Here is a 25,734-nt window from a genome sequence, read left to right on the forward strand (position 1 = left end):
ACAGTCCGAACAAATCAGATGACCAGCTGGAAATGTTACTGCTTGAGCGACCAGGCCCGGCCATGCCAGGCCGTTTGTGTCCTGATCGGCTTACATACATGCAACCGCTGATTGTACCACCATAAGGTTTTAACAGGTGGCACAGTTCCTTGAACGTTGTGCCATAATGCCTGCAGAGCACTCAAATTCCCGCTGTTTGATCAGGTGCTGTACCTCTGCAGCGCACCAATGTGCAATTTCACCATCCCATTCGATTCACAAAGAGCAATAACAAATCTCAAATTCCGAAACATAACTGAAGAGCGCAGGCCGCATTCGGGCCCATATGTCGACGATGGGATGCTACAGCAACATGAAACGGCTGATTCTGACGACGGGAAAAGCGGGCAATCACACTGTGTGTAGGGGTTGCAAAAATGTGAGATGATGTGGGCTGGCTATCATGCATCATCATCCACAGAACGCTAGATCCGCCATGTTCAGGCATTTAAACGGCTGATTTTGGATCTCGGCTGCGAGAGCAGGCAGAAATGTGAAACCGGTTGTACGGTATAAGTGAAACGCATCGTCAATAAATCACTGGGTGACCTCAGCACTGTGGTAGCACTGTCAGCACTCTCTCAGTGGTACACAGGAAAGCAAAGAATGTCCACATGCTTCAAACTCGACCTCAGCTACATCATGCTGTGGTCTAAATAGATTCAAACTAGGCGATGAGCTAGCGATATGCATAGTCCAGGATATCGTGGCCAAAAGCCATCCGAAATGATGCATTTCTTGACGCATACCTTCGTCAGCACAGTCATCAAAATGTCAATATTGCGAATTCTTCAAGCCGCCGGACCTTTCATATAGGCTCCCAAATGCGACAAACTTCATTCGATTATGGCTGGATATTTTCAGCATGGTGATAGTACTTATTGCTGCCGCTATTGCCGCTTGTTATGCCCCTCATTGTTATGCTGCTAAAGCCGTTGGACTGGTATTGATATGTTCTAATTTCTTTTAAGCTTCCGACCACTTTTAAAGCAATCTTGTGCCAAATCACCTCTGTTCCTGCAGGCAGCAAACAGCCTACGCTCCTCATGCACTGCAATAAGGATTGCTACGAAACGTCGGAGCACCAGTACATTTCGACGGTTTTTCTGTCGCTTTTTATGTCCTGTATTGATATGTGCTTTTTACGAATTTTGAATATTTGGAACCTCAGATTTGACCACAACCCAATGCGTATGAAAAATGTAGCAGGAAATACAGAGAATAAAAATCAAAACGAAACGCTTCGAATTGGTGTGGAAATCTGACGCGAAATGTAAGAAGTACATTTACAAGTACAAGTACAGAAGTACTTTACGGAAAAGTACAATAGACTTAAATATTCCTGCCATAGATATTGAGGGTGAAAACCACTTGAAAAAACGAATTTGGGGCCCATTATCAGTTTACCAGTCTCCCCTCCGCCAACAGTCATACGACCATAATCTCATGCCCCATCGGGCTACGTTCATGTCCGCTGGCATTCAACACTCCGATCGTCCTATCTTGCATAATTCAGGCGACGTTACGAACACGTTTGCACACCATGTATAGTTTTCCTCAAGCTCTGACTGTGAGCGACCACTTTGTGCAGTCACTTTCGAGGCTCAGTCAACTCCAGGGTTGGAGTTCCCGATGCGGTTCATATTCTCAGTGCCTGTCAGATGAACAATATCGTACACCTACAAAGCGGCTCTACAATGTAGTTCTTTGCAACCGGAGGATGGGAAAAACCTTATAAGCCTTGCTATTTTGATATTTATGTCACTAGGGCGCATTACTCGATACAAATTACATAAAGCTTGCAATGGCTTCAAGATTTATTGGAATCAATAAATCCTTGCAACAGGCTCCATAGAAACCCTCACAGAGCGTGTCAAAACGCAAAGATATTACGTACTCCCATTTTCGCTGTCAAATTAAGTGTTCGAGAGAAGCTCTTGTTTCTTCCAAGTCTCTCCGCTCCTTCCCTACTGCTCTATTCTCTCTTTCGATCACTTATGGTACCCACGCTGTAGCATTGCGTATACGCATGCGCGTACTGAACTGACTGTATTGCGCTGTATAAAGCGTGCGTCGCGTGAGTCAGCCGTTGTTCGCGGCGTTTCTGTTCTGTATACTGCACCGCATGACACGTGGGTGCTGCGGCACAGCTTCGCACCGTCACGCGCGAGCTGAGTAGTTGCTGATGATGCTGGCTGAGTAGGGACGAGAGCACGAGCCATCTCTCGATGCGCAGCACACTTATGCTGCTCAGCGAACAACAGTTATCACGCGCATAGCGCGCATTCTAGAATGTGCAGAATTTGCTTGGGTGCCGCGCCCAGCCAACTACCTCATCAAGACGTCTGACGTTCCGTGCTCATTCTGCCCACTCATTCTGCTTTTCCGCGCCGGGTTAAATATGAGGAACCTTGGTTCTTGAGCGAAACGATATGATTCGCTTAGCTTTATCCGGTAGTTTCATCATGCATGTTCTCTATGTTTGACTGCAGTGTATGTCGTTAAGGTAATTCGAATATGCCAATAGCAACAGAGGCTGGTCGAGATTTAAAATAGATTAATGTTGAGGTTTTCATAACAGTAATTTGCAATCACCATGTGTGCGTGAAATTTTGCGCATATATCCTTGTCTTGCGGTTTAAACCTTACTGAATACATAGCTGCCAGTGATAACAAACCGATATCTATGGCAATGGGTGGAGTTTGGATGCCAACTACGATGGTGCCCAGCCCTGTTTTGGACGTCTCATATTGTTTTGGCGAAAACAGAGCAGTCACCCAGACCCAGAGTAAGGAGAGGTCTTTCTTGCTTGCAACGGAATATGAGGAAAACAGCCAACAAAGGCAAGAGCCTGCCTCGGAAATGTCTCATTACAACCGCAAAGAAAAGAATGTAAGAAAACAGTCGTTTATTATCTAGAACACGCAACAATAACATAGCAGGTAAACATCACATAGAAGACCGGAGTCTTGATTTGTTGTCCGCCGGCCACGCCATGCTGCATTGCCGCTGGATGCTCGCCTGCGGGCATAAAGGCAGCCATAATGAGCGCTTCCATCACAATGAGTCAGACCACGCCAGATTATAATATAGAAAAAAACACATCACCAACCATGAAAGTGAAAAGATCTGCATTGCAGACTGCGTTTTTCAGACGTTTGTGCCTGCCTTACGTGTGAACCGATTTTTTAAAGATTGCGAACATGCAGCGTGACCGACTTTACGCAAAACTTTTAAACATGAATCTTTCATTCCAAATGCTGGTCATATCCTGTTATGTACGCCAAGCTTCGGATATCTAGATCGATTGGTCTGTCTTATTGCGGTTAAGGTGGCTAGGCTGCCCACTGGGCGCGTATAACCTCTATCAACCCGGCACAACGCAATAACGCCCAGCTGCAGCCCGCCAACACGCCGGGGCACGCTGAATGTCGCAACAAACAGCGACGCACTCACCACTGATCACGTGCACGTGCACGTGGGCGTGTGCCGCGCGATCTGGAGCGCACGTGTACGTGCCCGAGTCGCGTCCGCGTGCGCCACGGATCACCAGTCGCGACGTCACGTACTCGTCCGAGGTCTCGGTGACCCAACGCTCCTTGCTGAGGGGTCGGCCGTCCAGCAGCCAGGTCAGGTTCACTGCAGCGACATGTCAGTGTCACGCCCGGCCAGGCCAGATCGGCTTGAGTGAGATCGGCTTAACCAGGTCAGATCGGCTTGAGGGCATATAGGTCCAAGCGGAGTTAGGTGGAACGAAACGGGCGGGACACGGAATAGCTTGGGGCCAAAAGCCCGTTGATCAAGTTGTCTCGTTTTAAATACCTAAAATGTACTCTTTGGCTTCCAAGTGATCCCTTTCTTGATCGTAAAAATAGATAATCGACCAACTTATATGTTTATGATTCGTGTTATGTTTGGGGCTTAGGGACTTTTATTGGATAGCTCCGATAGGTTAGATGGTAAAAGCAACTGCCTTCAATTCACTCACCCTTGCCGGGGTTTTATGCGCTCACTACTTGGCCTTGACTGGGATGGTCTTTGGCTAGTAGCCTCACCCACGTTTAAGGTCATGTGACGTCAGATGGCAGAACGGACTGTACCGCACATCCTGATACTTAAAGCTTTCGCCGCCAAGTGCTGCGTTGATCAGGAATGTGATGATCAGATTGGAGCTAGAGCTGACGCAAACGCCACTGTTAAGCGTGAGCGCTGATCCCACAAATCCGGCCAATCGAGCAAGTTCGGAGTAAATCTGAAAAAACTCGATTTTTGTCCAATTGGGTACAATGATAGATACGCCAAGAAACAGCCAACAAGGAACAGCACCGCCTTCAGCATTGTCTTGCTACGTACCTTCATTATTTTTGGGCATGTTGACGACGCAGGTGAGTCTCAACACGGAGTCAAACTTTGCGTAAACTCGCCGTGGTCCTTGAATCCTCGCAAAAGATTCTGAAATGACGCATGAAGCCATCAATGCATTAGTGACACTTCGACATACATTAACTAACATTCATGGTGACTGGCAAAAATAAAGGGTGCAACTTTCGCCAGTGCTACAGACAGAGTTTATATCATACCACGCACGACGGCCGCGCAAAGCAAGGTCGATATCAACGTTCATACAAGTAAGACATGTCTCAATCTGATGTTTTGACATTATAAGCCCCTGCTCTGAACACACCCTGTCTGTAGCATGCCAGACGGCATTTTTCGACGGCATTTGATGGCATTGGTGAAATACAGGTATCGAGCAATCATAGAAACATAGAATGGTCTTTGGTACTTTCATGAAATATTCCAGTGATGGCTTTGCCTCAGTAATAACAGAACGCATATGAACAGACTGTATGTGGATCTTACCACCACCCACCAATTGATCGACCGTGCTGGCAGCTGGAGGGAGGGAGGGGGAGGGAGGGGAGGCCGAGGTTACGCGTAGTCATTAGGCCAGCCTTCATTTGCTATACCAAGTTTCCTATTGTGCGTCATGTGAGGTGAAGTTCAGTGATTAAAGCTAACGAGTGATTGCTATTCGTGGTGTTATTCGTTTACGGCGAAGTGAGGACATCCGTCTAAATCATGCTATGTCCAATACGTGATGTGAGAGCCATGTTTTGAAAATCCAATATATTGTTCTTGTTCTGCTTTTACCGGAAAAACAATTAGTGCACTCTCATCATAAATGACAATATTTTGAAAGATTTAATGTATCTCATGGGAGTCAACATGACTCCGTAAAAAGTGTCGCAAAATGCATCGAAATAAATAAATATTTGTATTAAGCCACACTGAATATGTGTACGATAAAAAACAATTGCGTCGTATTTACGAAGAAACAAGTCAAAGCGCGCAAAACTGCGAGCCTCAAGATATGTGTTCGGTGCACTATCCCATTCATTCTGCCCGGTACTGTTCGATCAACGTCGGCAAAGAGTGCGAAAACTCCCTGGCGGGGTAGCCTGGTGACTGCTCGCTTTTTCCAGTGGCACATCGCGACCGTGCGGGCTCGGCTCGCATGAACCTCGCGATCGTGCGAGTTCATATCACATGCAACCCTGCGGACCTTCGATAGCCTTTCCCGGGGATGACAGTACCAAGCGGTCCCCATCATTGCCACGGTATCGATTGCTGTCTAGGGCGGACACAGCTGCTCCCGGACACGCTCCGCTGGGCAATTGGGTGGGCCTCGAGTCCCCCGGCGAGTCCAGTTTTTGTGGGTGTGCCACGCTTTGGACTGACCGCCTTATACATGGCCTGCATCCTGCCGAACGGAGGCTATTTGTACTCGCTGCGTTGGCGGCTGGCGCTGGAAGGTGGGAGTGTGGGGGGGATGAGGCGTCCCTGCCAATCGATTTCAGCTTGCCCAAGACTCACACAGCAAAAGCCAGTTGGGAGCACGGTGTCCAAGCAGCCCAACAATGTCTTGTTTTACCCCCTGCCAAATTCACGGGTCTCGTTTTCATGGTATATATAGGTCAAGAGATAAGCAATGCCCAAATTTACTAACTGTACCCCGTTTACTAAGCATCAACCATTAATGCTCAAATCTACTGATGCTTAATGGCACTAATCTGAGGCATGTGAACGGCAGCTGTGCATCTCAGATAGCGTTTTCCACTTCTCACAACGCTACGACGTTACAACGCAACAAACAATCCATGCCAGAGATGCCCTGACATCACGACAAACCCTGACGTACATATGCCTCGCATGACGTTTGAACTTGGGAGTATACGCCAGGTCACCACCGGCGGCTGGTGCCACGGAATCAGATTAGTGGGGTAGTGTAGGGACCCGGGCTGTAGGTAATAACGTGGGTCTGCCGTTGCCCGGCAACCGGCAAGGCCAATACGGGGCTAGAAACAGTCTCACCTCGGGGCTTTTAATGAGAAACGGGCAACTTGAGATACGCACGAGGACGTTCCTTGGAAGCCTGGCTGAGGGCCTTTATTAGCTGAAAGTAGGTATTTAAGGACATTCTGGGGAATATTGGACTTAATGTCCGACGGTTAACAACGCATTTAGTGGTAGTTTTTCGATAGTAATTGGACCCACATTTTGAAACGGGCGCTCAGAATTTCAAAGCACTGAAGACAAAATTGGCTGACTTTCTCAGAAATGATACACAAATGCCAACACCGGATAAGTCAAGATAGGCTAACCAAACAGATCAGAGTATTGTCGGCTCAACAGCCGACGAGATGTTCTTATTCGGCGCACTCAGCAGCGTGGTCACATCAGGCCAGCGCTGGCGCTGGTAGAATCAGACTATCTTCCTTTTCGGTGACCTCATTTGCATTTTAAGCATGCCTCTTGGCACATGATTTGCTGCCCGTCATCAGCTTAGATGATTCTGAGAAGCGTTTGGGATATAGTGCGTGCGACCGTATAACTGTGACTGCCGAAAGTTGCTTTATGGCAGCGCTGGACTTCGAGCCACCATTTCGCGATTGGTACTTTAGCACTCCACCCACTTCACCAGCAGGAAGTACATGTAATCGAATCTATAGGATGATCTCGTCTCCAACATTCTATGGAATGTTTTCATTCTGTACTTCTGGTACAGCTCCTATGGGCTTCTGACTTCACATGTTTGTAAAGCCCAAAAAGAAGATTATTTGGTGAAACCATTGGTAATTCATTTTGGCGGAGCACGACAAGGTTACTTACCTACAACATGTAGGTTGAAAGCCAGAGATAGTTTCGGGGAGGTGTTCACCTGGCATTCGTAGATGCCATTATCTCGTACCTGTAACATCGAAAAACCATTAATAGGTAATTCAGTTCATGTGCACCTGTACCACAACTCATATGAAATGTCCAATTAGGTGTTCTTCAATTAACTGTTCCGTAATTTGCAAAGGAAAAGGCTGCTCTTGGTCAAACACTAAATAACCCGGTAGAAAAGTTCAATAACACTTCATACATTAAGCGAATATTGCTTCTACCAGACAAGAAATAGGTCTGCTCACAGAAAACGTGCCCTCTCCTAATTGTACGTACTTGCGCGTATTTCACCAGCAGCGTCCAGTTGGTGGATCCCTCCAAATGGGCCACCTGGAACCGCGCGTCCGAGGTGTACGTGAAGATGTCCGTCGTTAGGATGTGCAGGTCCCGCTTCCTGATCCAAGACACCTGCCAACAGAAACAGCTCTGGATTACCTGGGTGTGCCTTCAGCCAGACTGGACTAGCTTATGCAAATGAGACCTGCAAGGCTTCCCATAGGAGGATGTTCCATCCGTCGCTATTCCAACAGAAAGTGCATTATTTGCTCTTAACTGTACTATGCGAAGTAAGGAAACATTGCATAAGCTTCCTGAATGCGCGCTTGGGTGGGGATCAATATGGCTCCCGAAGGTTTTTTTCCGGAATGATTTTCGAACGGCGGGACGTAAGCCCGACAAATTTTGCATATCTTTAGGCAACTCAATAGCAGATTTTTTAATAAAAATCAAATGTACCTTGTAAGGTTACTGCTCTATGCAATGTCAAGATGAGGTCACACTGTCAGCAAAGTCAGTTACTAGGGAATCGTTCAATCTGATGCGATAACGAAGCCTTAAACGAAGCCCTCCATCGCTGAGATAGTTTCCGAAGCAATGGAAGCAAAGGTATGAAGGTCATACCAAGGTCAAAACCAGCCTTTTTTGCTCGTAAACTCTCGGTACTGAGTAGTTTCTGGTGCTCATTTTTAATCCTTTAGATAGCGCACCATTCAATAGGTCATACACCTAAAATGACCGAGATTAACATTTTGTTTTTAAAAACATGCCTCCTAGCGTTACCATTGGCGCTTACTCAAATGCAAGATCTACAGCGCTCTTGTGTGATTTTGTTCACCATGCCCTTCTAAAGGTCGAAAAAGGTAGCCGAACTTAATGAGCGCCATTGACCTTTTGTTTAGAACAGGTATTTAAGTTCACGGCGGTTGCATGAGAAGGCCTGGAGACATTTTGGACATCAACCTGGAGTTTGACTTGCTTCACCCAATTTGGGCTCAGGGTCATGACCTACGACTTACGGCTTTTACACAAGTAAGCTAACATAAAGACCAACGCACCACACGAATTTTGTGTCTAAAGCTCTCTTGGTTCTGTCAATCTTAGAGGCGTCAAATTGACACTGACCCGAGCGAAAGGTATTTAACCGGCCACCCGAGCACATGTCAGCACTTGCCCTGGCAATGGGGAGGGTGTTGATGCATTGAGCGATGTCGATGCAAAAAGGAGACGCTCTCGTCTCTGCATTCTGAGAGCTAGTGCGGTAATGTTGCAGCTGCCTCCAATCGGCTCGCTGGTGTGCGTCTCGCATGGCACACTCATCACTGAAAATTTTTAGTAAAGGATGCTGCGTTCAGGTCGAGCCGAGATCAACAGAGGCAGTCAGCCGCAAGGCAGACAGCAACAGCACGCCTCAGAGTCTTGTGGTGTCTGAATACGTGACCGGTGACCTCTGCACTGGCCACAGGCGTCTGATGCTGTGGTGCTGCGCTCGAGGCTTTAACCGGCTTTCGGCCTTGAGATCTCATGCCGCTTACGCTTAGGTCCAGGCAATAATTTTTTTAAATTGGGTCATTATTGCTAATAACTATCCCCGTCATTATAATTCATCTCTGCCTGCTGTGTGCTGAGACGGGTGTACAGTAATTTCAGCGACGATATGAGGGTTGTGTTGTATGGTAGAGATGCTACCAAATTCTTCCGGTCCACATGCAGGTGGTTACCATTGTCCGCCGTCAGGTATTAAAGCTGACATGACGTAGGGAAAAAGTCCATGAAGGAAAACGCGTCTATTCGTCACGCACAGTATCATGCACATCCAGTGTCACGAATCAAAAGTTATTGTTGTTTGCAGAGAGAGAGAGAGAGAGAGAGAGAGAGAGAGAGAGAGAGAGAGAGAGAGAGAGAGAGAGAGAGAGAGAGAGAGAGAGAGAGAGAGAGAGAGAGAGAGAGAGAGAGAGAGAGAGAGAGAGAGAGAGAGAGAGAGAGAGAGAGAGAGAGTAGAGAGAGAAGAGAGAGAGAGAAAAAAAATTATTCCCAACATTGTAAATAAAAGTGCTAAGTTTGATCTCGGTCTCACGCCTCGCTTGCATGCACGCGGACATACGCCACACTGGGATTGCGAGGTCTGTGGTGTGCTGTTCAATTAAGCGTGGCGCAGATAACGTGTTTTTTTGGATGAATTCCTTCACAGGATAAGCCCTGATGCTATCCTATTCCTGAAATGCATGAAAATTTAATACGCATCGTCATAGCCTCTTTACTGCCTTGGTGTTCAGTCGACACCACTCTATCAACCGTGCCGGATGTTTGCGGACGTTGCCGCCGTAAGGGGAGCCTTTTGTCAAACTTTGCCCGCGTCAGTTGCATAACTCCGCTGCAGGTACGACCTCGCTCAGTCGCGATGTCACGCGTCTACCACTCGCGGAAGCTGTCCGATCGTCCGTGGTCAGACTTGGCACCTGGTCAGGGCTGGCCGGGGTTGACCTCTCTATGGTGGCCCTACTCCAACACAGCACAAACATGAAGTGGTCACTAGTCTTTTTCTTAAGTCGGACGTGAATGACCACCCAGAACTCCTCAGCAGCTATCACGCGCGATCGTGCAGCACGGGTGAGGGCCAGGCGTCCATTTCTGCTCGCAAATTTATCAGATATTGAGCTAGATAGACAGCAGGCTGCTATGATAAGGTAAGATATGTGGAAGGTCCGGACTGTCGCTCCATAACTCTTCGAGCAAACTAGACTATAAGATTTATCGGGACCAGGCAATCGGGGGCGCTGCCTGCTCGGCGGCCGCCGCCCCCGTCAGCGGCGCAGCGGCAGTTTACAGCCGGCCCTCCCGCCTTATTTGTGGAGGCCGAGCGCAAAATCACTTTAATTCAAAATGACGAATTCGGGGAAGACTTCGTCTCATCTCTCTGACTTTAGTCAGAAGGGTGCACCGCTGACGAATTCATAAGAGGCGTTACTTAAGATTAGCGCGGGGCGGCTTCGTTCATTTCGGAGGATATATGCTTGGTCGTCAAGGAGCAACAATGCTTCTCATGAATACCATACGGCTCATATAAGAGCTGTGGTCGAATGCACAATAGCTCACATGCTCATAGCTCATAATGAGCTCATAAATGCACATAATGAGAGAACCTATTCCGTGCTGCAGCTAAGCACGCTATCGGTTATTGCAAGTCGTAAAGATGTCTCCAAGCAAATGAATAATTAAGGACCCATCTCGCAATTGCTGCTTTGCAAGTGTCAACACACGCTTGTCGGCATTCTATCATAGTCAAATGGGCAGCGTAATGCCAGAAATCAGCGTAATGTAGTAAGCCAAGGCATTAATATGTACGACAAAAAAACGAGGCAATCGGTACCAACATTCAATAAGCACGTAACCGGTACATTCGAGTTGTTAGCCAAGGCTCTTATCCTGATAAAATGTTTGCTTTCAGACTGATGAGCTACGCGTGTAAGCTCAGCCGCTTGTGCCTCGGCCCGACAGCCCAACAGGCCGCACAGACCACCAACCACGCGCGACCCAATCCTGCGAGCCACACGAACACAGGCAACGTTCCATATGCCCTGTCACGCCGTCCCTGAGCTTAATAAGATTTATTAACGCCAGCTTCATTCACAGATGCGGGCAGACCAGCTATTGGCCTTCCTTAGTATGGCTTCCATTTTCACTGCTTCACTGGGTCACAAAAGTCTTTGTCGTCTCAAACCATATCCCAAACCTGCTATCCTAAAAAGGCGTCTGTTTCCGACTTCATCAGGACTCCCGAACTGTGCCCTGTTTCCATCGGCGCTTGCTTCACACGCATAATTTGAGGTTAAGCTCGAGAACCGCGCAACTCGTCACTTCTGTATCATGTAGAAATCGTCAAAAAGAACTAATATATAAATCAAATACAACTGACACAATAGCAATCAATTGAATATATGCTCTGCGAGACCTTAGTGTAGGCAGCCGAGACAAGCTTGGGCTCTTGATATCAGACACAAGCACGTGATTTTTGTGTCTGATAGCTGATTTATGTAAATCATATCTGATTTTTGTGTTCACACATAATTATGTATATGCAATATGTGTCTTTTTCAAATATCCGTCGACACACCTCACATGTCCGATTTGCTATGACAGTACCTGTCAATGATCCGGGCGAAATCATGAACACGAATATCCTCACTCTTGCCATTCGTGCCATTTTTGAGTGAAGCCAGGGCTTTCACGTATCGAACTAGCAGCTTGGTGTGGACTGGCTCGCCGTACGCCAATGTTTGCTCTCTATCCCTCTCCTCCTAACTCCCCGGCGTGACATTACATTCGCCGATGAGCTGCATGCCGTTGTCTCGCGCCTTCTCGTAAAGCTTAGTCTCGTTTGTGCGCTACCTGTCAGGATGGCGACCAGCTGTTCATGTGTGGGAGAACGGAAACTGAGAACGCCGTCTGGTCCTTGGGCGCGCGGGCTGCGGACTCCAGGGTAGGTGCCTTCCACTCAAACGCTATGCGTGCTTGCTTTAGCACCATAAATGCTTTGCTTTGGTATTATTTCCCACAACTAGTTTGCATACTGGCGCGGTATTCAACATAATTTAAAGTGCTGGGTTCATGTTTCAAACAAACTAACAAAATTTTTAGCACGGTCAGTCAGGGGTCAACTTTTCGCCCGAAGTTGCTTAACAGAAAAATATCCAAACGGCTCGGCGTCGCCGCACCAAACTTTGCCTAACTGGACAATTGAATAGCGGACTCTTTGCATAATAATTTAGATGTTTCATGTGAGATCGTTGATCTATGACAGATCAAGGTCAGGCCATGGCTGTCGTCGGTCATTTCTATTGAATTCTTCAATCTCATACGACAACGGAGCGTGAGACAAAGCCATTCTTCTCTGAGATAGTTTATAAGTCACTACAACAATTGAATTTAGAATAGCAACAAATTCCAGTGGCCAGGGGTTAGGTATGAAGGTCACACTGGAGTCTAAGCCAACCCGCTTTTTACTGGATGCGTTTATTTGTTGCTATGGATACTGCTTCTGGCACATGGCTATTGTTGACTGCCTTGATGAGCCCTGGTAAATATAGCTTTCCATATCCGTGGCACTGAGTCATGTCGTTATAATCAGACCAGGCCTGCTGGCACATCCATCAGAAAAAAATGTTATGGATATTGGTTGTTTGAATATGTTATTGACGTATGTTTCTGGCTTCAGTGGTTTGTCTTCCAGCGGTTGTCCAACCTTTTCCCTACGAGGAGCTCCAGGGCCTTCCACCAGATGATGACTATTTCAATTCAAACCCGCATGCAAATAGTAAACACTCCGTTTCATTTTTGTTTCCCGTTTACCTACCGCAAAATTGAGGCCTTTCTTGGTATGAGCTTTTGATACGCTGACTAATTCTATGAAAAATTAAATATGTTGTGTGGTTGCTACCGCTCAAGCCAGCTGCTCTGAAGGCAGCCGCACGCTAACAGTCAATTAGGTCCCAATGTGTGCCCGTGTGTCGACTTTGTCGACTGAATAATTATATAGCATTGCGGGTCCAAAGAATACCACAAACCTTAGCCAACGACTTCTGTATTATAATGTCGTGGAAAAAGGTATTGCCCAGTTGAGTACAAGCGGATTATTTGCCGTTTTTGACCTTATGGTCAGAGAACTTGTGGATGTTAGTGATGATCGGCAATTACTTTATGGCTACTTTCGAAAGATACGTGAACGCGTAGGTGAACATAGGCCTACGTGTTCTCACTGCAGAGTTTTGCTAAGTGTATTTGTATGCGTCAGTGTATAATACGTAGTTTAGTGTGCTTCAGTGTATAGTACGTAGTGTACTTGTATGCGTCAGTGTTTGGTACGTAGTGTAGTTGTATGCGGCAGTGTATAGTACGCGATGCATTTGCATGTGTCAGTGCATAGTGCGTGAGCAAAATATTCGCTTCTATACTATAAGTAAATTTTGCATTTGTCAGTGCAGTGTTTTGCGAAGTTTTTTTGCTTGAGTACTTTCATGAAATGCAAGAAAAAAGACAGTACACTATGCAAAGAGCACACCTATGATCTCACGGCAGTTTTGTATGGCTACCGTTACGAGACCTACTTTCGCAACATAAGGAACATAAGCAGCATTGTCAGCTGTTACGTGCAGTGTCATGCATAGTTTGCGTACAAACACGGTGAATTTGGGAAGTGTTTGTAATTCTTTCCTCCGTTGGGATTCCATAACTGTCGTGGAAATAAATTTTTACTGTGGTGAGCAGCTGTGACTGCAACCCACCAGGTTAGAACAAAACATAAGCCGCATAAGCTATTTGTTTATTCAAGGCTTTGCTATTGCAGCGCAGCAAGGAAGGACAAAATTCCCGCTGCTAAAATGGCCACAATTTTTGGCGCCGCCGCCGCGGTCTTCCCGAAGGTCACACCTGCAAGTAAGCTACGCCGTCATCTGCTCCTCCCGCTTGCCTTCGAGCCCAGCAAAAAGCCGCGAGGTAGAATATCAACCGACAGGCGGTGTGTGTTTTGAAACCGTAAAGCGGCAGCCACAAGAAACGAGGCGGAAAATGTCGGGATGGATGTGCATAAACCAGTGCTTAGGACCATCCTCAGATTAGGATATCATCGCAAAACGTCATCAGATAATCTAGTCCTGGCCTCGGTAAAACAGCCGACGGCACCTAAAACAAGTGCAAAGCTAGATGACTGATGTCCGCTGGCTGCTGTCCGATGGCTGATGGGGCTGGAAAATCAATTTTGAGAAAAGCAAAGCATGCGCATGTGTCTGAGATCAAAACGCAACAAAATGTTGAGGCATATAAGTATCCCGACGACAAAGTACCATGGATTTTGTGCACAGAGCATTGATCGGGATACAAGCAAAGTCGCAATCAACATGAAGTAGCTCCATGTCAGTGATAAGCAAATATATGGGCCGTCAAAACAGCTCAAAAACTTAGCCAAGCGTAAAGGCCCGGTGGCATAAAGGGAATGCAAATAAGCGCTGGTAAGTTCAACGTTGGTAGTGGCTAGAGGTGCTCTAACGCAAGCAACGAAGAAGAGGCAGCATGTAAAAGCCAATATGAGCCTTGGTTGGCTTTGTTGCATGATAACCCGAGTTTGGTGTCGTTTACATATATTAACGCCTTTCTTTTCCCGTCGGAGGAAAGATGCAGGGAGAGTGGCGGAGCGGGGGAGAGAGAGAAAGAGAGAGAGAGAGAGAGAGAGAGAGAGAGGGAGAGAGAGAGAGAGAGAGGGAGAGAGAGAGGGGACTGAGAGAGAGAGATATATATATATATATATATATATATATATATATATATATATATATATATATATATATACAAGCACCGACATGAACCAGTTTGTCAAGCGTCAACGTTCGTAGCATTTCAGTCAATGCCAATTAATGTTAATTTGAATTACGTTTCAGCAACATAAGGCAGTATCAGTAGCTTTAATCCACGGAGTAAAACCAGGAAAATGAATATATACATATACATATATATATATATATATATATATATATATATATATATATATATATATATATATATATATATGTGTGTGTGTGTGTGTGTGTGTGTGTGTGTGTGTGTGTGTGTGTGTGTGTGTGTGTGTGTGTGTGTGTGTGTGTGTGTGTGTGTGTGTGTGTGTGTGTGTGTGTGTGTGTGTGTGTGTGTGTGTGTGTGTGTGTGTGTGTGTGTGTGTGTGTGTGTGTGTGTGTGTGTGTGTGTGTGTGTGTGTGTGTGTGTGTGTGTGTGTGTGTGTGTGTGTGTGTGTGTGTGTGTGTGTGTGTGTGTGTGTGTGTGTGTGTGTGTGTGTGTGTGTGTGTGTGTAAATGTTAATATTTCGGCAACATGCCTGTATCGAAACCAATAGCAGAAACGAATTCAAAATCCCCTGCCGATGGTCCTTCTCGATTTTTCAGGCTTTTTTGAACCAGTGAGCCACATGTTTTACAGGACACCAACATTCAGGGGATCACACACTTCTGCTATTCGTGAGCTGTTCAGGGCATTTGCGAGGAACATAATTCACGTGGGTAAGATAGCATTAATAGCAGCTGCCGAAGCATCAACTCATTGATATCTCCATTCTCCCAGTTTTTCTCCGAGGAATAAGGCTATTACTGCTGCTATCTTCTGCCATTCGTTTTGATAAAGGCATGTTGTCGAAATAACAACGCCTCTATATCTTTTTCCCCTGGTTTGTGTCTGAGGAATAAGGCTATTACTACTGTCTGATGTCCGTGCATAATGTGCATAATGCTCCACGCAAATGCACATAACAACTTACGTATGTTACAGCAAGGTATGAAAGCCTGGCAAAAATGGCGTGATTATGCACAGCGAAGCATAATAATGCACCAGTGGAAGAGTGCGTGGGTATATTCGGATGCAGTGGAATTACCAGGTTAATTAGCTTATCGTTTGGGCCAATGAAGGTTCATAATATTTTGCATAATCATTGTCTGTAGCAAGACTCAATCAAACTTGAATGGGAAGCCACGGGTCTTCGCACACCAAAGCAAACCAAGACAAATATTCCCGATCCTTCAGGGCTGACGATGGGAAGATCTTCTATTGATGTGTATAATTCCTTGATGTGATGAATTACGACATATTTCATCGTAAGCCCACAGGCACCGCTTCGATGAGATTTATCGCACACATAGTAAAGCGTGCACTGAATTTATGACAAGCTCTTGCATGATTCTCACTGTCGCTCCGATAAGATGAACCACTGGTGCTATCAGGAAAGGGCCTGACGGCCTGGGCTGGACGTAAGTTGCTAGCATCTTACGTAGCTTGTAAGAGTCACCAACCAAACACGTTATTGCTCATACTAAAGAGAGGGCCGGAACAGGTTGTACATCCGAGATATCCGGCAATATGAACCATTAGCCAATGGTCAAGTGCTACCATCTCAGGTGCTGTCCGCAGGCAACCCCATGACAAGTCAGCTCACAGCTTCAAAGAAGGCCTGAGGTCCTATTGGTTTAACCTTTCCACGGTGACGTATACCAGTTTGCTGGAAAATGGAGTTCACAAACGCTGAAACCAATCGATGACAGGAATCAATCTTACATCGACATTGTAAGGACGCTTGCTGCAATAAAAACACACGAGACGCTTTCATCGCCAAACGTAACGCTATGGACCTGCTTCTCGACCATATATTCGGCATGCTGCACTCGCTGAGCGGTTAACTCCAGTGACGGCTTGGTGGGGCGTGCCGCGCATTGTGTGCGGCCCTGCCCTGGCCCGGAGAAACGTCGACCAAATTAATTCTCACTTCTCCGCCGACGTCTGCGGGAAAACTCGCAGGCGTCCGACGCGTTTGATAAAGCACGCGTCAGCGCGAGCATCCGGCATATCCAGCAGTGACACATAGTCTCGGCCGACTCGAACGCTTCCCCGGCAAGAAGATGGCTGACTGGCCGGCCGGCTACTTCAGCCACGGGCCAGGAGATTTGATAAGTGGTTACTCCACTGGCCACTGGCCACAGCTGGCTGCTGATTCGAGGCTCGCAGGCGTAGAACGCATTGCTGGTGTCTGCGCATGTCATAGGTGCTGCTGGTTGTTTTGTTGGGGCGCTTCATGGTTCTTCTGCTGGGTTGACTCGCTCTTTTGGGCTCAGCATAATTCAAGTTTTGTCAATAATCGCAGGAGGCTCGAGATGGAAATTCGATTTAACCTCTTGCCTGTACCTGGAACCCACCAGAAGGGGAGACGGGCTTCCAGCTCGACAGATAAGCGACTTAAATCTCCATGTTGTATCCTGTCAAAGCCGCAAAACTGTTTTCTGAATTACAATGTGAGATCTGCTGCCACCGGTTCCTTCACTGGACGGGCAAGAAAAGCTCTTGCGTGGCCATGCATAGTGCGCCATGAAAATAGGCGACTATAACACGCCATGGTGTGAATCACTTAATTTCTTTTGCCTCCCATTCTAAATCTGTCGTTATCGTAGCCATCTAGCCAAACAGCTCCACGTAAAAAAACGCTACCGAGGACTTAATAGAGTTTACACATCATGCATTCGAAGAAGCATAGTGCGTCTCCAAACAGCATCGTCGATTGGTGAGACGTAAATGCACAATAATGACTGAAGTAGTGTCAGTAACACCGAAGCACGTCAAAAAAACAAAGCAAGACAACGAAGGTACCGTATTTTTCAACGAGGCACTCCGGAGTCCAGCCCCTTGTGCACTACAAAGAAGTTTTGGAGAGCGTCCCAGATTTCTTACTGGCTTCATGGACCAATTTTGTTGCCGTCAGTGCGCACTATTTGTCTTTAGAGCACTTCAGCTTATCATTCCGCTGATTCTTTTTCGGGCTTTCCGTCAGTGCCTTGGGTGCCATTTAACTTCCTTTGGAAGTCTGTCAGGATTCGGGGAGCTGTCTGACGCTCTCAGAATCATTATCAAACGAGGTGCGACCGACTGATTGGAGGACGGTGTGGAGTGGGGGTGGGGATCTTGCATGAATTAATTGACTGAATTGATCTTGCACGACTGAAATCGGACCGTACAGAAATTTGTCGCCGAACAGGTGGACGCCGACGTTATCCGTGGACAGCACCAGACCATCGTTACAGGAATGGGGCGAGACAGCGATCGCCGACGTTCCATCGTGCCTTCCAATCTATTTCCGGACGGCAGAGCAGAGCGGAAGACGAGTCACAACGCTGCTGCACATTCACCAGCATTGGTTGGCGCGAAACATCGGCAAAGTGCCGCATGGGAAACCGACGCGTTAAATTGAACCGCTAACACCAGCGTTTGATTGAAACGGTGTTGCGAGACCACAGAAGCTCCCCTTCTGGGGGTCTCGGAGGCGGGAATTCAGTGCGACAGAGATCGGCGGGGGTTGCCGCTGCCACGACCTCCGGTGGTCGAGGCATCTGCCTTCTGACAACACCTGGTGTCCGCTGCATTAGTTCAGCGAAGACCGACAGACCAGCATGCGATGCTTCACTGTACACCCAGTACAGAACACAAACAGCTACAGTGCACCCATGTCACATCCATGCCCTCATTGTGACGCCTCGACGCAATGTATCAAAAGCGGCCTGAAAGCGCACATCTTTTCGTTCGCGGCGCATCCTGGCCATCGCACAGTCAGTGGTACTGCTCCCATCAAGCACAAATCGTTAACGAGCAACGCACTGCCCGCGCCGTTGCCCAGCCCGTCGTCTTCATTGATTGCAGCGGCGGTGGCAATGGCGAGCCGCCGCGTCCTCTAGCCAACTCACGTCTCATTATAGAAGAACAATGCTTGCGCTGGACAGCCCCGCAGCCGTGAAAACGCCGCCCACACCATGCGGTGGCAGCGTCACAATGGGGCGGTCCATTGGCAGCGGGGACGACGGGATCGGGTGCGGCGCGGCGGTGATGGCGGTGCTGTGAGGCGTCGCAGCGAGGCTCAAGCGGATCGATTGTCCAGTGAACTGGGGCGTGCCCGAAGCACTCGCAGCTGGATGTATGAGTAACGCAGGCACGCAGCACCCGTCAGCCAGAGGTCAGAGCTGTCCTTCCCGGCCCCTGTCAATCGTTGCGTGGGCGGCGTCGAGTAACGTAATGGAAATCGGGAATTGTTGCCTTTTAAAATGGGCGTTATTATACGAGGGAGCATCGTATCGTTATGAGTGATCCTTTGGTAAGATTCTTCAGGATTTTTGCAATCGTGCAAATTTTGATTTTTTTGCACTCCTCATACGCAATCATGTCCGTAGCGTGCATGACCAAGCGCTATTGAACCCTCCAGCGTTCGAATACTGTATTAAGCTTGACGTGCTTGCAGTCTTAGATAAGCTATCCAGAATACATTAGCTTGTATACCTGTATAATGTACATGGCTGCAGGCTGACCCTACCCAGCCTTATTTCAGAGGCAGAGCTGTGCCAAACTACAACCGAGTCGTTCTGAAATGCACCAGATGAAATTACAAACGACATGACATTTCTCATGTAACATCTTCCTTTAAGCCGACACGTCCACGGAGATGACTAATAAAATATACATAGCCTAATCTGTCGAGCTGTCCTCCGTCCCACTACTGCATGCATAATGAGAGCTGCGTAGTGTGGGCAATGCATTTGACAGCGCGTGCGCTGCGAAGGAACTCGTCGACGGACCACGTTTCTCTCACTGCTTACCGCAACACGCATTATCCCGTGACCCCTTGGCAAAACCGGAAAATTCAGCGCACCAAGGCTGCAAGTTTGTCGCAGTCGTCCCCGTCCCGTCCCCGCCCCGACCCTGCGAGCCAGTCCCGACACGCTACCTTCCGGCAGCGTCGGACGTGGCGGCACGAGGACCGGGTATCGGTTCGGTCTTGGCGTCACGCAGCGCCACTGCACGCTCAGCCGACGTGGCGCGCCGGCCTGCCGACAGGCGTCGGGGCTGAGATCGGCTCCGCTCGATGGCGCCGGCTCCGCTGCCAACTGCCGCTCCGTCGTCACGCGCAGAGCCGCTGCCACGCCACCGCTGACCTCCCCGTGAGCTCGTGGATCTGGCGCGGTAGCTGCCACGCAACCACTCACCGCCCTGTGAACTTGTGGATCTGGCACAGCAGCTGCCATGCCACCACTGACTGCACTGTGAGCTCGTAAGCCTGACACAGCAGCTGCCGCGCCGCCACTAACCGCCCTTTGAACTTGTGGATCTGGCACAGCAGCTGCCATTTACCGCCCTGTGAGTACATGGATCTGGCGCAGCCGCTGCCACGCCACCACTGACCACCCTGTGAACACACGGATATGGCACAGCAGCTGCCACAATGCCACTCACCGCCCCTGTGTGCACATGGATCTGGCACAGCCGCTGCCACGGTGTCACTCACCGCCCTGTCGCCCAGGTCGTGGATCTGGCACAGCAGCTTGGCCGTCTGGCCGACGCTCGCTGTCACGTTGGCTGGCCCGCCGTACGTGAGCCGCAGCAGCGCGTCGCCGGATGACGGCTGACCGTAGCTGGACACCGGCTCGGCGACGCTCGCTGCAACGGGAGACGGCGCCGCGTCAGAGGAGGCCGGCAGGGCAGGTCGCACGCGATGGCTCGACCGCGGCCCCCGGCGGAGCGCCAGGAACGGCAGATGGCGTGCGCGGAGATGACACGTCGGGCGGCATAAGATCGACAGCATTCGTCCCTGCGACGTGGACGTGTCGTGCGTTGCGAAAGTGATAGCGGGCACAGGCTATCAATTGAAATAAGGTTCCGCAGTTAAACTGGAAAAAGTTACCGCGGATTCCTGACTAGCCAAACGTGAACAAACTTTATGCATTTCATTTAATAATAAAGATCGATAGCGTAGCCACGATAGCTGGTCAAAGATGAAAATCGAGCGCTTTTTATGCAGGAATGATAAGTTTAATTACGACTTGACAGTTATATCATGCATTTAGTTGCGATTCTTTTCCTTCAGTTTTGTAATTCCTTTGGATTACGTTTGCTCTCTTGCTACTTTATGCTGATGGCAATGCAATAGTCACTTGTCACCACCAGCCACCAATCAGACTGTTAAATTTTGTATGCGGTGGCCGGGGGAAAATTTCACATCTTCGTTCTGAATACAAACGCACTTTAACTGTCCCCGTTTCTGGAACGGTTACAACATCGCTCCAGGCTAAAATACGCCGATGAACCTTTCAGGAAAGTGCGTCCGACAGAGTGGAATCTCTGAAGCACTTGGGACGGCTCAGATACGGCGCAGACTATGATGAACAGCGTATATCGGTGGCGGCAGGCCGGAGCGCGGGCCGCGGCTTTATGACGCATGTCTCCGAGAGGTTCGGCACTGTAGAGCTGTCGGGGACCACAACTGCTCTCTGGGCAGGCAGTGAGACGCGCCAGGCTAGCCGAGTCCTGCCCGCTAGCTGCCGAAGAGAGGCGGACGAGCCGACGCCGGGATTCCCTGAAGTAAAGCTCGGGGAGAGGCGGGCGACGCCGACGCCGGATCTCCTGAAGTGGAGCTTGGGGAGTTGCCGGAGCGACGGAGTCTGAGTGGGTGAGCGTCTCCAAGAGTCCAGGAGTGCGAGTTGGATAGGTGCTCGTCTCCCGGAGCGGAGCACACGGGCAAGTGATGCGATAGCCTGCGGGATTACTGCGTAGCTGCACACGGCAGGCTGTTGGCAGTTGGATGTTGTTCTCACGCGACTCCTAACGTCGCTGGATGTTGTCACACGGCGCGCCCACCGGCCAACGAGGAGCGATAGCCGCTCTGCCCTGGCGTCGAATGGGTAGATTGGTTCTCTGATGCCCGTTGCCAACGGTCGAAGCCAAGTTCTCCCTGACCTTGCCGTCAAATGGTTAGTTCGCTGTAGATAAGTTTTAAAAGCTCATTTGAGCAGCCTTCTAACAGAAAATTATGCCAGCTGCCACCGCCTATCTGCCTTTTATGCAGCCAACAGTGAGAGACTCAGGTATACGGATGAAGTGGAGAGGCACCAGTGAGCGTCGCTCATCAGGACGACGGGATGCTAAAACGTGTTCTCGTTGCAATCATTATCATAATCGTCGCAAATCATGTAAGAATCCTGCGCAGGTTACGCTGGCGGTAGTACCATTTCCCGTCTGTCATCCCCGGTAAGAGTAGCGGCTCCTGTCTGTCGTCCCCTGTGAGAGAAGCCGCGCCCGTTGGTCATCCCCGGTGAGAGAAGCAGCTCCCACCGGTCGACATCCGTCGGTCGTCCCCGCTGAGAGCAGCAGCTCCCGTCGGTCGTCCCTCGGAGAGAGCAGCTGCTCCCGTCGGCCATCCCCGGTGAGAGCAGCAGCCCCACCTGTCGACCCTGATGAGAGCAGCGGCTCCCGTCGGCTATCCCCGGTGAGAACAGCAGCCCCATCGGTCGACACCGGTGAGAGCAGCAGCTCCCGTCGATTGTCCCCGGTGAGCCAGCGGCTCCCGCGGATCGTGATGATCCCGTCTGTCCGAGGCCGGCGGCGGCGCCCGGCCGACCACATCGCCGCTAGCGACGCTAGCGACGCTCCCCCAGCCGGCGGAGTGCCGCGCGTCGTTTGTCGACGATCTGCCGGCCCGGCCTGGACGCTCGGGCGGCACGTTTTTCAGCGTTGCGGCCGGTCGTCGCTGCTCGGCGCTGCGTCGGGCCCGGTTTGTCGCCGGACGAACGGGTCATTTCCGCCGCCGTCTGCAGGCGAACGGCGCAGGAGTCCCGGGCGAGCCGCCTCCTGATGGTTATCCTGCCGTACCGTACCGGAGGGCGCCGGAACGCGGCCTGACTTCCCACCAGCAGGAGTACAAGCCATTCCCCTCCCAGTTCGGCCGTCAGAAGGGTGCGAAACGAGCCTCGGTTTACTCGAGCGGCATCTTGAGCGGGTGTGCAATTGCACGGGCGGAAGCACGACGAATGGACACACGCTCGGCAGGATCATTCCCACTAATTGTGTGGGGGCAGCAAAGCCAATAGACACGCTCGCTGGTATCGTTCCCACGTCTGGCATGAAAGTGTGCGGCGTTTCGGAGTTGTTATCCGGTCGCCCGATTTCCCCGACTAGGTTCCGTTCACTCAGCCGATTTGCGCCGCCAGCACGACTCAGACGAGACCGGTGCGGCCGCTGCAGCCCGCAGGGACGCGAGCTGGCAGCAGCCGTCGGCTCAGCGTCCGACCGGCCGTCACTAGTGGCGCGGCCGAGCCCGTCACCGCTCGGGGACGCAGCCGGGCCGGCACGCGCCGGCGTGGACGTGCCGCCGGGCCGCGTGACGCGCGCGCCATGCGTGACTCGCCGGGCACGCGAGCGTGACGGCCCGGTGCGCTGTTTGCCGACGATCCGTCCGTCAGCGTGTCCGCGGCTTCCCAGACTTATGAATAATGGCGCGGCGTGGCGGTCGGGACGTCTGCGGTCGCTGATCACGGCAGCGGCGACCGGCCGCCGGCCGCATTTGCAGGTGATCAGGCTGATTATGCACCCGCTAATCACAATAATATAACATCACTCAATCTATTGCCGCCAGTATCAGATCACGCAAGCCGAAAAAAGCACAGGCTTTGCGAAAATGTCGGCCGTTTCTGATCAAAGGGCGCTGTCCGAGCAGGTTTTGCTTTGCTTTGCAAATCGTTGATTAGTCCATCATTAACGGGAAGAGGACCATAATGGGGCTAGGAGCGTGGGCTTATGAATAATTTATAATTCCAATGCACACGAATTTGCTCTAATGGAAACTGTATACGAGCAACATTGGTCTAGGTCCCTGGCTTTGTTATGAAAGGCGCAGTGCTGACGGGTAGTGCTTCCCCTTGCTCTGATCTTTGTGCCTAGTCTAGGATAGCGCATCATGTCATCATGCATATTACATCGCCGTTGACTTGATAATGCAACCATGAGACTTTCGAGCTTATTTCGCTCAACCCTTTCTCACCTGTTTCTTTCATATTCAGCCCTACCTTGGCCGCTGAAGGTCCCGCTACTGGATGAGGCTGCTCTCGTTTTCATTTTCCTCTGCTCCGATAAAGACGACTCTACACAGATAGAAGGCGTTTCAAGTGCTGCTTTTATCGCGACTCAAATGGTGGGCATGAATATCGTTTTTGTGTCACTCGGCGAAGGCGCTGGAGACGGCTCACTTTACCGAAATTTCCTGCCTCAATCTTGGCCTGAGCTGGCAGATCGGAAGGCGGTGTCGTCGGAAGGCGGCACAGCCTTGGGAAAGGCTCTCCTGCGCTAGACATTATTCCCGTTTATGATTTGCCTTGCGCGATGATATTTGGTTCAGCGGCTTTCGACTGCAGAGGTCATTTTACGCACGTTACGGTGTCAAATGATGACTTTATGTTTAGCGCGTCCGTGGCTTACGAGCTAAGTGCGCTGCTTTATTATGCCAGAGGTAGGTTCCACAAAGTCAAGGTTACACGAAGCCAGGGGGCATCACACATAAGAGAATCCAAAACCGACGTCAGTCATCAACTTTACAGCAACTTTCACGTCAATGACAGGGTCTTGGCCAATTGGCGACACTCATCATTCACGAGCGCAACTGATAACGGGTGATCACAGCGCGGCCACGTTGGCGCTTGGCCTTCGGATAGGAGAAATTAATGTGTTCCGTAAGTATGAAATATGAAGACAAAAGGGAATGACTTGTTCTCTTCTGCTGCCTGGGTGAGAGGTCGCCCATTCATCCACCTCTTCTTTTACGGCATAGAGTTTATCTCTCGCATTATCTTGCGAGTCTAAGCTCATTTGGTCCCAAGCCCCCGCGTTTTACTTTTGAATGGGCGGGCAGCAACTGCTTGAAACCAGAGAACGGTGTGCGAGCGGAACGGAGTCGACCGCCGACTGCGCCCTCTCTAGCAGCAGTATCTGCCCGATTTTACTTACATGGCATGATCAGTGGCGGGGGGGGGGGGGGGTAGCTTAAACGTTTTTGCGGTTTCATGGTAGCTTTGTATGAGACTGGTAGGAATCTGACAATTTATCAAATCTTTTGTGGTTTAATGATGGTTTTGGTAGCTTTCATAGATTTGACTTAGCTCAAGCCTTTTGCGGTTTAATGATAGCCTTGTATGAGACTGGTAAGAGCCTAACAGCTTTTATTATCAAAGCTTGCTGTCCGACTCAGGCGCAATATCTTCCACACGTACACACCGATTTATTTCATAAGGCGTTGAATGCACTTCTTTCCAGTGCGTGACCATTTTCCTGCCGTTGAACGCCGCCTTATATCAGCAGTGGGGCCGCTGCTGCTTGGCCCGTGGGGACGGCAGCGTTCGGTGCTCGTTTGTTTGCCTCTAGTGTTGCGAGCGCGTGTGCTCCATTCTTTAGTTTAATTTCTCTCAATGATTATAGTTTGAAGACGTTTGAACATCCCCAGGCGAACATGGGTGGGTCATTTTTTATAAAATGTTTAAGCAAATTTCGATGTTCAGTCTAATTTAATCCTTGGGACCGCTCATATTTTCGTAGAACCATAAAACATCGCGACAGCGCTACTGGATGTCGTCAGTTGAGAAAAGGCCCACTGAGCCAGTACAAAATGAAGAGCATCGGTGATATATTCACTGCAGTCATTCAATAACTGGTTCATTGGCTTTATTGATTTCAAGATGCAAGCAAGTCCCATGCTTCGGTAGCTTCTGGGTTCTGTGTCAATCAAAAAGGCTGAGGTGGAAATCCGGGGACAATTTTGTTTTCGGGAGGAGGTCATGAGCAAGGGACCTTCCGTCGCACCTGTA

General features: G+C 49.5%; 1 protein-coding gene across 1 annotated transcript in view; it reads right to left on the minus strand.

Annotated features, from left to right (window-relative positions):
• Positions 1-2,931: 2,931 nt before the first annotated feature.
• Positions 2,932-25,734, minus strand: part of LOC119101257 (neural cell adhesion molecule L1) — a 55,424-nt gene continuing 32,621 nt past the window's right edge. The window contains exons 2-7 of the mRNA XM_037224558.1: positions 20,394-20,545; positions 7,547-7,678; positions 7,214-7,292; positions 4,394-4,492; positions 3,497-3,679; positions 2,932-3,061 (exon numbers count right to left, since the gene is read on the minus strand). Of these exons, the coding sequence (XP_037080453.1) occupies positions 2,952-3,061; positions 3,497-3,679; positions 4,394-4,492; positions 7,214-7,292; positions 7,547-7,678; positions 20,394-20,545 (755 nt within the window). The 3' untranslated portion in view covers positions 2,932-2,951. The remainder of the gene's footprint in view (positions 3,062-3,496; positions 3,680-4,393; positions 4,493-7,213; positions 7,293-7,546; positions 7,679-20,393; positions 20,546-25,734) is intronic.

This window comes from Pollicipes pollicipes, unplaced genomic scaffold (assembly GCF_011947565.3).
Source record: "Pollicipes pollicipes isolate AB1234 unplaced genomic scaffold, Ppol_2.1 Scaffold_4881;HRSCAF=5763_pilon_pilon_pilon, whole genome shotgun sequence".
Lineage (NCBI taxonomy): Eukaryota > Metazoa > Arthropoda > Thecostraca > Pollicipedomorpha > Pollicipedidae > Pollicipes > Pollicipes pollicipes.